At 33.7% G+C, this 15,296-nt stretch overlaps 1 protein-coding gene across 3 annotated transcripts in view; it reads left to right on the forward strand.

The window, feature by feature from the left end:
* Window positions 1–4,694, forward strand: part of LOC110109986 (protein TSS) — a 29,401-nt gene extending 24,707 nt beyond the window's left edge. For all 3 annotated transcript variants that reach the window (XM_020841246.2, XM_020841247.2, XM_028701331.1), the window contains one exon: window positions 2,781–4,694. In XM_020841246.2, coding sequence (XP_020696905.1) covers window positions 2,781–4,430 — 1,650 coding nt within the window. In that variant the 3' untranslated portion in view covers window positions 4,431–4,694. The remainder of the gene's footprint in view (window positions 1–2,780) is intronic.
* The last annotated feature ends 10,602 nt before the right edge of the window (window positions 4,695–15,296 follow it).

Here is a 15,296-nt window from a genome sequence, read left to right on the forward strand (position 1 = left end):
CGCCAAAACTATTGTTGTCATGTGAAATGGTATGGAATGCCTATTTTTAAACATTTTATTTGCACTGAAAATTCTTACACAAACAAAATTAATGAACCATGAATGTCTTTATCTAAAGGAGTGACAATTTTTTGTTGCTTATATATGCTTACATGGCTTAGTGGGATATAATGAAGAAATATGATTCATATAGCCGACCCCACATAGTGGGATGAAGGCTTGATGTTGTTGTTGTATATATGCTTACATGGCTAGAAGTGTTATTGATTTGACATTTCATTACTTTAAATTCAAGAATATAAGCTTGAGATCTAGTGCTCAAATTTCAAATCATTAGATAAATTTTGAGATATAAACTTGTTTTGAAATTTTGATTATAAACAAATGAGGATAATAAACCGCCTTTACATACCTTCTAATAAATAAGTGTTACTGATTTGACATTTTGTTACTTTAAATTCAAGAATATAAGTCTTGAGATCTAGTGTTCAAATTTCAAATCATCAGATAAATTTTAAGACATGAACTTGTTTTGAAATTTTGTTTTTAAACACATGAGGATAATAAACTGCCTTTACGTACCTTCTACTAAATAAGAACAAATTTTGTCTAAACAATTCAAGATTATCACGGCACCTTGTCATTTTAAACTATAAAACTAGAAACTTCAGTTTGAAATTCTCATTTAACTTTGTAAATTTTATCCCACCTGATGATATTCAAATTATTGTCAATGTCACGACCCGGCCCAAAGACTCGAATTAAAGAGAAAAACGAACAGTCGGACAGTTAATATATTTTCACAATTACATATAACATTAATAACTTATTTTCCTCAAACACTGAAGAGCCACTAATACTATTTGTATATTGACTATGCATGTTAAACATAACACATTTTATTTGCTTTCATTTGAACGCCGTCTTCTATACATAAAATCATCTCTTTCAGCTGTTTCTACTTATCTAGAGACTTACCTGAAAAAGTTAATTTAATAGAGTGAGTTTACTAAGTAAACTTAGTGGAAATTCATTATTTTACATACAGTAGTAAGTCAACAACAATTAGTCATATAAAATAAACATACATATTTCTTCTTTATCTTTCTTAGTAAGTAAAATATGCATTTTTCTTTCATATACCATAAGTTTTATAATTTATTTTTTGACATAAATTACTTCATATTCTATTTCATTTGTCCATTTCCACTTGACATTCCTTTAATTTTCATTTGATATTTAATTCATTTTCATTAGTACAGGAGCATCGTCTAAATGTATCAATAAAGGTATAACTATTTTCATTTCCATTAAAAGAGAAGCATAATACTAAGTTAAGTGTTGCAGAGCTGAGGAAGCTTAGGTGGATGAGTGGTTTTACCCTTAGATATAGGATATGAAATGAGCATATACGTGAAAAGGTTGGAGTAGCTCCAGTGGAAGATAAGATTAGAGAGAGTCGCCTTAGATGGTTTGGTCACATTAAACGGAGGCCTTCCGATGACCCGGTTAGGAAAGTTGAGGTATTAAATTTGACTTATGTTAAGAAAGGTAGAGGTAGACCTAAAAAGATTTGGAGGTGATTGACAATGAGGGTGGCATGAGCATCGACAATGGGAGCGACTGTTTATGCGTTTATGGTGGAAGTCAACAACGAGCAGTGACTGACCAATAATCACTTTCACCTAAGCTATGTATTTAAAATTTGCTCAAAACAAGCAAATTCCAAATACACTTAAAAATTGAATGAAGTCACTTCTAAATAAACTTCTAAAATACATTGCATTTGAAATGCTACCATCCAAATGTCCTAATTTTCAAAACCCCTACATTTACTTTACACTCAGAATGCAACTAACCAAATAGCCCCTTAATGACTTATAAACACAAGTGCATTTCTCATACATATAATATAGCTAATTTACTATATTAAGTAATTATATGTAATTTATAATTTGTATTATATATATATATATATAGACACACACACACACTCACACACACATACCTACAATATACATTAAAAATGTAATATTTGTAACTTAATTACTATTTATAATAGTATAACTATATCATAAAAATTAAAAAGTATGTCAACTAAAAATTGGGCTAATTTGGAATTGTTTCAGATTTATTATTTTGTAATGGTGTAAAACAAGCATAAAAATAACTGCCTATTTTGACATAGTCTACAGAGAGAGAGAGAGAGTTGCAATATATATATATATATATATATATATTAACTGTGTATTGCTAGTAAATTTTTTTTCCATGCATTAAGGTTTCCAGCTTCCTCCTTAATGACCACTAATCACTTCCCGTGGATTTTTTAACGTCTTGTCAAGGCTTTTTAATTTTATGTGTAGATTCCTTTTAGAGCTCTCCATACTTAATCTTTTATTGGCTTACTACAAATATATATTTATTCACTCAAGCTTTGATCTTTTTGCCAGATTCACATCGGTAACTTGTCAAAAACTAGTGTTTATGGCTGTGTAGCTTGTATTAGCCAATTCCACATCATAACTATTCTATTCTAAGTATTCTTCATGCAATGTCTCAGTTTAGCTAACTTTATATGCTTGAAAAATGGACCCGTTGAAGAACTCCAAATGTCTTAAAAATTTTAGTTTACTGTTTTTTTTCCCCCTCTTTTTGAGGACTTGGTTTCCTTCTACAAATTGTTTTGACATCTTTCATGATGTTTTAATTCCTTATATTCTTCTCAAATTGTTCTCATTTTATTGGTTTCCTCTGAAAATGTTTATCACTTGATGTAGAGCAATAATAAACCCAATCAAGAGCAGTCAGTTACAAATCCAGATGATGGATGCCTCATAAGCAACCCGAAAAATCATGAGCAGATAGAAGCATCCAGACAAGAGGAGAAGCCTAAAGAACCTCATTTTGGAATTAAGGAAGGTACTGAGATTCTTCTGGTATCCAAAGAAGAGTCTTCTGATGAAGGGTGGCAGGAAGCCAGCTTCAGAGGAAAATCTAATCAAATGCGGTGGAAATCTGATTCAAGACGACCCGCCATTTCTAAGTTAGTAGCGAACAACTCGGGGTCATATTCTACCGTAAGTGTCGGTTCTAAGACAAGAACCATATCACCAAATTCTAAGTTCATCTTTGATGGAGCAAGCTCCTCCACAGATGTCCCTTCAGTTGGAAAATTGTGGAACTCTTCAAGTTCAGTGGGAGAAGAGGCTAATAAACCTCAACCGGCTATCCCTGATATAGAGGCTATTTCAGAACACCACCTTAAGGCTTCTGGTACGAGCAGGCTCTGTGCTGTGGCTTCCAGGTTTGTGTCCTACAAAGAAGTAGCCATGTCACCTCCTGGCACTGTTTTAAAGCCTGTAGCTGAACAAACTGTTCAAGTTAAGGATAAGTCCAATGATCCACATGTGCAAAACAAGGGGGTAGAGAAAATCAAGGATGAAAATGAGACATGCGAGGATTTGGAAGAATCTCCTTCTGATGAAAGTGACAAAGAGGCTCACTCAAACGAAGCAGTGGAGGCAGATAGGGAGGAGAAACCTTCTACAAGTTCTGATGAGGTTCAGGAATTTTCTGATTCCAAGAAAGAAATGACAAGCAGAAGCAGCTTGTCAGCTTCTGCTCCTCCATTTAATCCAGGGTCTCTGCTTTCAATGTCTCATCCATATAACTCGGTTGCAGTTGATGGCATATATAATGCAAGAGATTTTCAGAAGAGTGCAGCACATGAGCTTTTGGAAATTCCTTCTGCTGAGTCTGTAGATCTTAGAGTCTCTCGTGGTCCCAGATCCACAATTTACTATAGGACTGTGCATTCTTTCAGGAGGAAAGCTCGTTATGCAAGTTCCAACAATGGCTTTTCCAATAGAAATAGCAACTCTCAGAGCATCATGAATCCTAATGCTGCTGAGTTTGTTCCGGCTAAGGGTTGGCGCCAAGAAGTAGAAAAATCTGCGGTTGTCGGCGAAGAAGCTCAAACTCCTAAAAATGCATCTTTTAAGCAGCAAGAATTTACAAATGTTTCAAGGAATGGAACTTCCGATATTCTTTACTCGCAAGAGGAAAGAAAAGTAGAGAAACCTGATAAACTAGTGATTAGCAATGGCAATGGGAGAAATGACACTAAGAGCCTACAAAAAACTGAGCTTGGACGACAAATTCTTCTCAACTTAGTTGTGAAATCATTTCAGCATAGTCTGATCTCTTCATCTGAGACTGAGGTTACTTCAGGTCTTGCTAAAAACAAGCACAGTAAAGCGCAGCTCTCCCAATCTTCAAACTCTGTGCAGTTTAAGACGGGAAGAACTAATAACAGCAAGAAACAAGATGCAGAAGGATTTACAATCGTCTCAAAGCGGAGGAGCGCCAAGCATCAATTCCCTAGTGAAGTGAACGGCTTGTATGCCCAGCAATCTATCTGTACCTAATGGGTTGACAAAGCTCGGAGAAAAGGAAAACAACGAGTTCTTTGTTTCCTTGCTGAATATTTGAACTTTCTCAATAATGTAAGAGCAGAGATGAAAGTATATTGCTAGTCTTCCTGGTTGAGGAGCAGATATTCAAGAGTGATCTTGTAATAACAAGTTGGTCTTAAGATTCCCAGTTTTTCAAGTGATTGTTTAGGAAGTTCAATGATTTCATTAAAAGAACTTGTGGTTTTTAATACATAAACCTTTTTCGATTGCTTAAAATTTATTCTTTTTTTTTTTTGCTTTATTTGAATTTCTTTTGAGGGACAAAATGAGGCAAAGCGCAATTGTATTAGAAGAGGCAATTGCAAGTAAGAAAAGCTGCTGTTAGATATTTCAAGAAAATAGCAGCAGCATAGGCAAAATCATATTTAGATTAGTGCAGGGATAGGCTGAGATCAACATGTGTCATCCCACTGTAAGTTGAAGATGCGGTATCTATGGGGAAAAAGATTATGGCTAAAAGAAGAGTAAGAACATGACAACACAGAGATGTCTATATGTCCAAGTGGCAAATACAAACTTATGTAAGGTGGGAGTAAAAACTATGTACATTGATGTACAGTTGTGCATCTTATGCTGCTCATCTTGGTCTGTTGGTTGATAATTTTGACTACAAATCAAGAAGTTTTGAGTTCAAAGCTTGCATATGTGATGTGTGTGTGAGTTTGTTTTAATTGGCTCAAAAGTAAAAATAAAAAGTTGTGTATCATATAGTAAAACTGTATACTCTCGTATGTAACACTCAAGTATTGTACATGTCATTCAACTTATTAATTTCTAATTTAACATGTGATATATTTATGATTCGTTTGAGATAGCTTTTGACCATTACTTTTTCGTTGCTTTAATGAAATATTTGTACTAAAAAATTGTTGTAGAAAACAATAAGAAATCTGTCTCAAACAAAACCTAAGTTTAGCTGATGTAGCAGAAATGAATGGATATCCATACGAATAATAGATAAGTCACATCTATATAAATATGCAATAATCATATACTTTTATCTTAGTGAAATGACTTGAGGCCTACTGATTAAAAGAGATGGTTTTATCTCCAATGTCATAAATTTGAGCAACATAATTTATGATTTTTCGCTCAACATTCTTTCAAAAAAGAAGTTTATCATATTCCTTCGAGGCTAATTAGTATGTTATTGATTTAGAATCATAGATAGATAGAGTATACAAATTAGTATATAAAATATTTTTTCTCATCCTTAAAATCAACTTTTTATAGGTAAACAATTTCGTTTCACTTGATTCTTGAATGAATATGTGGATATATCACGCAATATAACCAATTTCTTCTTTAAAACATCAAATCATCTCTCATTCACATCTCTTAGTGAAGAGTGTTGCTCGTTAACCTTTCATGTATTGAATGAGTTCTTTGAAAATTATGAGTACAATACTTTGTATTAGAAAATGGCTGCAAAAACCCTCATTGTATTAGATACCTAACATCCATAATATAATATTTATATATTTTTAATTGCCCATTTTTTTAGTTAAAGAACAAGTGGTTGATTACGCTAGGTTAATTACTTACTTGACGGTGGCATAAGAAATTGATGTTCTTGATTACATATAAAAAATTTAAAAGAGCGACGATCATGCACACTACCCTCCCACCTTGATTGATAAGAAAACAATAAAACACATGTTGTGTAAAAAATATATATATCATAACATTTTGCGTTGTTAAACCACATTGCTATACATAAGCTACCTTTTTCAACACTCGAAACATGAGAATCATGCATTTTATCAATAGCTCCTATAAAATCCTAATTGAGAAGAGTTGCTAAGATATTCGATAAATTTTTACAAATCATACAATATAATAATAATAATAGTATTTATCTTGAAATATGACATATATCAAATATCATACAAAATCTTCCTTGGGGCATTTTGAAAACCATGATACATATAATAGAATGTGTTAATTTCACTAAAGCTTTCAATTCAATAGAAAAATACTTATTGATAGTCTCAGTTGAATGTTGAAATCACTCGCATTTCTAACACGAAGCAAGTGGCCAAGAAGCTGTGAGAAAGCTAATGCTGAATTTACAATAGAAGAAATAACTTGCAGAACAAACTGGCAATGACTTAGGATTCCATAAATGATCCAAAGCAGCTTGCATGATGTTGAGCTCAAGCATTTAGCAGCTAACAAATAGAATATAGAGCACAAATGAGTATACTTGACCAAAGAAAAAAAGATGAGGCTAAAGATTGCAGCAAACAGAAGTTCCATGTGAGTATTCAAATCTTAAATTAAATTTGCTGGGAGAAAAATAGCAGCAAGTAGTTCACCAAGAGCAAATATAACAATGAAACAGTATATGCAATTCACAACAGTAAAACCCGATAGAATATATATCAATTTCCACATAGCAGAATATAATCTAGCTCATGGTTTAATTGAGGATAGTAGAAAACCCAGAATTTTTGAATTAATGTTCATAATTAATTTATGTCAATAGAAAAGAGGAAGCAACAACATTCTCTTGCTGTCCATTCTCAAGGAAAAGTCAATAAAAACCAAAATATGCATTCATAGTAAAATATTTACTACAGTGAGTATTCTAATTTGTCTCTTATATAAGCAACTTATCTCTTCACATAAAGTCAAATTGAACCTTAATTTGGCAATTTCATATTAGAGATCATATGTATTTGTGCTTGTAGAAAGATACTATAAATTTATTGACTATGAAGATTTATGAAACTATGGTGTTATTGTGCTATGATTTTCATGGAAATAAACAAAGGTAATGAACTCTTTGATTGGAATGTATTGCTATAAAACATTCTCGCTTAATTGGATTTTCAAGAAGCTTTGTGGAGAATAAGTGACATGTTTTCAAATATTCATGTGGTTTGATCAAGAACATCATTACTAGTAGAAAGCAAATGGGCCTCAATTATTGCCTGTGATGCATTTATTCTTGAACTGATGTTTGTGCATGAATTGACAGGCTGGGTAATTTAAATTCATAGAAATGCATATCCAAATCTTTTTTTCCTACCAGTTGTTTAAGTTGTTGAGATTGGTTGTTTCAAATGGCTACACTCACTATTGCCATTCAACTTTTATAAAGGATCTTCAAAAGGGTCACTACCGATATCAACTTATTTGAAATCTCCACAAACATTTTCATTGCCAAGCCCATGGTTGAGAGTCCAATCATGAACATCAGTAGTGACGATGTCCATGAACATCCAATCAAGCTTATGCTATGATCAATTCCACAATATTTAAAATTTTTGGCATTTGACACAACCTACAAAAAAAAAATTCATTTTATAGAGCTGAAAGGTATAATATGAAGTTTAAAAAAGACTAATATATAAATATGCATGCAATGAATATTCACCTTTAATTTTTCTTTCCATCATTCATTGGGTGCATCAATGATCTTTCTTTTGAGATCCCAACCCAATATAGTCAATTCAAACTTTATCTCTTGATTTCATAAGCTTTCATCACATAACTTTTGATATGTTATAGATTTGATCATTCAAAATGATATGATATTATTTTATGATATTTTCATCAATAAAATATGTGTATAATAATTTCAGTGTAAAATGAGTAGTGACAATGCATGTTGAAAATGAGATGAAAGTGATGTATTGTAATTGACATAATAAATTGAAATATAATATGTGCTGAAATGATCGGTAGAATTGATATGTACTGGAATGTGATATTAATTTAACTAAAATAATGCATTATACTAATGATGTTCTTATAAAAAATGATATACTCATTAATATAAGATATTTGATATTATAACCTTATGAAATATTACTAAGATCTACATGTTCCATTTAAAGAAATCAATGGATGGAGTCATAAGGAGTTGAAGATTGATGGAGTTATAAGGAGCAAGGGTAACTGATTCATGTGATTTAAGGTGAGTTATAAGGAGATCATTGATTGAGATTCATAAGAGGCAATTGACCAAGAGTTATTATAAGGGTAGGAGAAAGATCAAGATCAAGATACTCTCATCTGAACATCTAATAGAATACTGATTATTGACTATTGATATTGAATTTTGATTGATTACTCATTATGGTTGCTGATACTATAGCTTATACTATATTGATGTTGTTTACTATCAATACTATTAATATTGCTAATATTGACCACTGTTTCTAATATTGTGACTAACACTGACCCTGATTACTGTTACTGATATGGATCACTATTACTGGTGATATAATAGATTAAAATGTAATATGTTATAAATTGAATTGGTACAAAGAACCAACATAGATATTGATACATTAATTTCTTTATATAATTTACAACATTTTTTTTTCATTGCATTAATTTTAGCAGTAAGATTTTAATTAATGTGGGCTTTTATGCTCATTACGTGGTTTTAAATTCTTTCAGGAAAATATAAAGACCTTGCGATGTGAGACTTCAACATCATGCTAACTGTTCTTTTTTTGACACTTGTAGTTTATTTTGAAGTCATATTGTATTTATAGTGATGTAATAAGTCTTATGTATCATAACTATTGTATATATGATAAAGCTTGCATAAAAAAAAAAGTATATTTCTATATTTAAATTAGATTAAATAAGTTAGCTGCATTGCAATTCAAAATATTAAACAAGTATAAATAAATATATCCACCTTCCAAATGAGACATCTACACCTTATTTTAATAAATGCTCTTAGCCCTGGAGATTTCACTCTCAATTAAAAATTAGACAAATTACATAAAGGTAGAAATACAAAAATGCAACTTATAATCCTTGTAAGTAGATCAAATGAATAAAACATATATATATATATATATATAATCACATTCACTATCAAAGTAAACATCATTCAAAAAATGATTTGGAATATGAGATTAGGGAAAAGTTGAGTTAATGGCTTTATATTCATCTTGTGCTTCAGGGAAAATTAGGGGAAGTTGAGTTAAGAGAAATTTGATTTTGATGGAGAAATTGAATAGCATAATTATACATGTCAAAAAGAAATTAATAAGAGATTAATCATAGATGATTTAAAGTCACCACCGCATGTTGGATTAAGGATATTCTACTATTCGAAATTAGATATTGTGTTGACGAGAGACCTTCGATCAACCAAATATAACCAGGCCGAGGACGAAGTCTGGGTAGATTATTGTGAGGAGAGTTGCGATAATGGAGACGAGGATGGGAATCGTGGTGATGAGAGACCTCCAATCAACCAAGGATAATCATGCAGAGGATGTAGCGTGGGAGATTGATGCGAGGAGAGCTACGATAGTGAAGACGAGGATGGGAATCACATAAATGATGAAGTAGAAGCATGGACCTTCTTGCACGATTTGTGACCATTAGCCTATGCGAATTAGAGGTTGTTTGGTTGCCTACAAAAGGAGTGCAAAGTATTCTTTTTTACCCTGCATTTCCTTTTAACGATGCCACAGAGTGGGAGATGACACACGCGAAGGATGGGACACGAATTCGGCGCCGTTTTGCAGAGCTGCAATATCATTACTGTAGCAGAAGGCGGGATTCGAGCAAGATTTGCGGGATGGGCAGCCGGCTTCACAGGTATATTTTAGATTAAAAGAAAAAAAAATTGCTTCGTTTCAGAGGTAAACAGAGGAGAGTTGCGATAATGGAGACGAGGATGGGAATCGTGGTGATGAGAGGCCTCCAATCAACCAAGGATAATCATGTAGAGGACGCAGTGTGGGAGATCTATGTGAGGAGAGCTACGATAGTGAAGGCGAGGATGGGAATCACAGAAATGATGAAGTAAAAGCACGGACCTTCTTGCACAATTTGTTGGCCTTTACATCATTTTCAACATTTGAAACAACGGAAAGTTGTAGAATACATGAGGTATTCATAGGTTGTGAGAAGTAGTCCGGGACCGCAAAAATTTTTGTAACTCCATTCTACTGCAATACCTCAAATAATCTTTTAATAAATTTTTTTAAAGCAAAGTATTAAAGAAACTGTTCCAAATGGACCCTTAGTTGATAGCAAATATTTTGAATTTTAGTAGCTTATAAAGGATGCCTTTTGTTTTGCCCCAACAAAAATCAGTTCCTTTGAATGCTCATTGAATAATAATTTTGTCACCCTATTGAATAATAATAAGGGCTCAAGTTGACCATTAGCCTGTGAGAATTAGAGGTTGTTTGGTTGCCTGCAAAAGAAGTGCAAAGTATTCTTTTTTACACTGCATTTTTTTTTAAGCAACCAAACATCCCCTATATTTATTATTAAAATCACGAATCAAACGGTCCTAAATTTGATTATACAACTTTTCAATTCAATTATGCATTGAGATTTATGCCTAGTTAAGCTAAGTTTATATGCAATATCAAACTTTAAAATTTAATTCATTACTTTTTTTTTTTTTTATATTGAGGATTGATATATCATAAAAATACTATATTGATCAAGCATGAATCTCAAGGCAAAAATCGAGTTGGAAACTTCAAAGATTAAATAGGAAACCATCTAAACTCCAATTTTAGCAAACTTACAGTTGAACTGAACGTCTCGGAAATACAAACCCAACGGCACCAAATTCAACTCAATCCAATCCCAAATGAGTTCAAATCAAAGACTTTAAGCACATTTGGAGGGTTCAAACTATAATTTGGATTACCAAACAATTTCCAAATGTGACATGATTATAGTCTAATCAAGCGGCTCGACGAGACAAATCCAATGAGCCCAAAGATTATCAAATTCTGATATCATTAGGGCCTTCAAATGCCCAATAAATGATCCACGATCAAGGGATTCAACATCGGACATTCATCCAAATCACTCCCAATTTATCCTTGATCTTCCTCATATTTATTGGACATACCACTCTGAAAAAACTATAAATAGACACCTCATTTTTCCTGAGGGGGGACCCCAAGAAATAAGAGAAGAGAAGGAAGAGAACGAAAGGAAGAGAAGATAAGGAAGAGAGCTTTCTTGCCAAACGGCAGTCGACCGACGTTGGAGTTCTGCCCGACTAACGCCGGAGTTCTACCCAACTGACACAAGAGTTCTTCCCAGCCGCCGACTGATGTCAAAGTTATGCCCAAGAACCAACGACGCCGGATTTCTACACGACCGTCAAGTGAAGCCTGAATTTTGCCCAACCACCAAACATCGTCGGGTTTTTAATCTCTGTTTGCAACTGAAGTTCAACCTAGGTGTTGATTATTATAATCTGAACTTCCACAATTTCAAGGATGAGTTAGCCACTTGTAATCTAAGCAAATACTAGTGGAATCCTTTCAACTAGGCATGACCCCATTGTTTTTCCCTTTTCCACCACATAAAAATTCTGGTGTTACACTTTTTTTCTATTTGTGTGTTGGATATCCGTACAACACTAAGACAAAAATTTTTTAACTCTATTGTCGCATATATTCTAGCACGCAATAGTTTGACGCCGTTTGTGGGAATCGAACCCACTATTTTAAGTATTTTTTTAATGGCCAACAGGCGGAGCAATCACATCTTGGGAGCCTCCCGCTCCAACACCCGCCAATCTAAGAATTAGTCTATAAATCATGGATGTCAAGTATCTGTCTCTTTTTATCCTGGAGCACAAAATGCTGCTGGAGAAGAAACTTCAGGACCTTCCCTAGAAGAACGCATCTCAAAGATGGAAGAATCTCAAAATGAGATCCTTCAACTTCTGTGAGAGACTCGACAACCGTTGTTAGCACCATAGAAGGAGGTTCTTCTCCCTCGAGATCCACCACTGGCCGAAGATGTTCAACTCGAACATCTTCACGCAGAGATCCCTCTTTATCCTCCAAGGAGGCAACTGCAATCACATCAAGACAAAGAATTTGTTGACACTAGAAGTTATATCCATCCTTCGCATGCAAGTTGATAACCTCGCATTCCTCTAGACATCCCTGAAGACTTAAAAGTGTGCAGGCCCCACAAAAAAAATTTATTAAAAATTGCAATCGGTTTAAAAATCGACTACCTAATGACAGCGCGCCCTAAGGGGCGCACCCTTTAAGCATCGGCGGTGGCCGGCCAGTTTGACTGCCAAAACACATCCGGGTGTGATTTATCGGCCTGGACAATCCAAATCAGACATTTTTTGGGTCCCTGAAACCATGTTTTGACGTTTTGGATCCAATTTCAACACTTTCGGAGTTCAACGGAGCCTCTATGATTAATTCTGAGCAAATTTAAATTTTTTGGAAACTAATTTTTAGATATTTTTTGCTATTCGAATAGTTTGAAATGATGTAACACATATTTTTAACTTTTGGGGCTTCGACATCCGAAAATATGGGGGGGGGGGGTGCCAACTAATATATCATCAAAAAATTATCTTGATCAAGCATGAATCTCGTGGCAAAAATCAAGTTAGAAACTTCAAAAATTAAATTTGGAGACTATATAACTCTCATTTCAGAAACTTACAATCGAAATGAACGTCTCAAAATATAAACCAATAACTCCAAATTCATCTCAATCGAGCTCAAATGAGTTCAAATCAAAGACTCGAAGCACATTTAGAGGGTTCAAACTATATTTGGATTACCAAATGTTTCCAAAAAATGGACATGGCTATAATTGAATCGAGCGGCTCGACGATACAAATCCAATGAGTCCAAGATTGCCAAATTTTAATATCATTAGGGCCTTCAAATGCCCAAATTAATGATCTACAATCAAGAGATTCAATATCGATCGTCTATCCAAATCACTCCCAATTTACCCTTCATCTTCCTACTATTTATTGAACATGCCATTCTTAAAAAATTATAAATAGAACCTTATTTTTCATGTGGGGGGGGGGGGGGGGGGGGGGGGCAAAGCAAGAAGAGAAGATAATGAATAGAAGGAAGAGACCTTGCTTGCCACCCGACTCCTCCTTGACCGCCGTCGGACTTCCACCAGATAGCCGACCAACGTTGGAGTTCAGCTCGACTGATGTCGGAGTTCTGTCTGACCGTCGACTGATGCCGGAGTTTTGCTGACACCCGACTGACGCCAGATTTCTGCCCGATCGTAAATTGAAGCCGGATTTCTGCCCAACTACCAGACATTGTCAGATTTTCGATCTCTGTTTGTAACTGAAGTTCAACTCGGGAGTTGATTATTGTAATATGATCGTCCTCAATTTCAGAGACGAGTTAGTCACTTGTAATTTAAGCAAACACTAGTGGAATCCTTTCAACTAGGCATGACCCTATGATTTTTCCCTTTTCCAGGGTTTCCATATAAAAATTCTGGAGTTAAACTTTTCTTCTATTTGTGTGTTGAATATCAGCACAACGTTGAGACGAAAATTTTCTAACTCTATCTCCGTATATATTCTAGCCCGCAACAAGGATCATATATCCCATCTATCTATACATTTACATCAATATCCTAATCATTACCCAATTTAACACAGCTTGCATTATACATTAAAATATTTATTATTTTCAAAATTAATATGTAAGACAATCTAAGTAACTATTAATATCATTCAGCCAACAAAAAATCCCAAAGGAAAGATATAACAGACCGATTTTTTTTATCTGGATAATGACCATCTAATTATTAATTAGTAATCTAAAAAAATAAAATTATAGACACCGGAGGTGATTAGTTACCGTTGAGTATTGTCGAAGCACCAAATGTTATTGTTCAAAGTTAGGCGTACGTATTTAATTTCATTTAAATTAAATATTATGTAAATTTAAATAAATATTATATGTAATTTTATATTGAAGGACGGTGTTATATATTATGATAATTATTAGGGGAATCACTATATTATATTTGAGATAAACAAAGAAATTGCCGTAAGAGTAATATTTTGGTATTCTTTGATGTTGAATATTGTAGTTTTGTTTGTGATAGTTTTCTTTATGATTTTTTTTTTTAGATTGTAATTATAATTTTTATTTGGTGATTATTTTTTCATAACTTTTGTGTTAGGAAGTTGCTTTCTATATAACTTTCAAAAAAGTTATTTTCTCCACAACAGCTTTATAATTAACTTAATAAAAAGTTGTATAACTGTCCCAAACGGACCCACAGAGCTATTTGAGATGATTTTTTCACTATTTTACTTTTTAGATTGCAACTGCAGTTTTATTTCTTCGCTACTTTTTTTTTCAACTTTTTCGTTACTTTTAAGGAATTTTTATATAAGAAGTTTTTTTACTATTATAGTTGCTAATGCGTGGTAGCTTTGGAAAACCGATGTTTGATTTAAAAAAAAAAAAATCATATTCAATATACAGTAGCTTTCAAGAATGTTATTTTCCCTGCAACAGTTTCACAACCACCTTTACAAAGCGTTGCAACTGTTCCAAACAGATTCTTAGTCTTCGTTTGGGACGGCTTTATTATTGCTTCTTATAATAGTTTTTCAGTATAAAAATTGGCATACAAGAAATCCGAGAAACTTTCCAGATGACACACCAAAAGCACATTTAAGTGGATTCATTTGAAAATGAAACTTGCAAATCCTTTCGAATACAATTTTGAGATCATTTACATGCTCATGTTGGATTCTACTTTTTACAACTAAATCATCCACATAACATTCTACATGTTTGTGAATAAGATCATAAAAAATGTGGGTCATCGCAGCCCGCCTCCTCCACTCCTCTGGCTACTGATTATGCGTTAGTCAGTCAGGTTCAGCAAACCACATCTGATTTCTAATCGAGGACGGGGCTGGCTTGGTCAGCCTTTACCTGACCAACTACCTAATACTACGCATGCTCATCAAACAGCGCTTTTGAGCTTTCTTCAGGATTTGACCCGAACTGTACGTTCGGCAGATTCCCATGCGTTGCGCACCCG

The sequence above is a fragment of the Dendrobium catenatum genome, unplaced genomic scaffold (genome assembly GCF_001605985.2).
Source record: "Dendrobium catenatum unplaced genomic scaffold, ASM160598v2 fragScaff_scaffold_1676, whole genome shotgun sequence".
Classification (NCBI taxonomy): Eukaryota; Viridiplantae; Streptophyta; class Magnoliopsida; order Asparagales; family Orchidaceae; genus Dendrobium; species Dendrobium catenatum.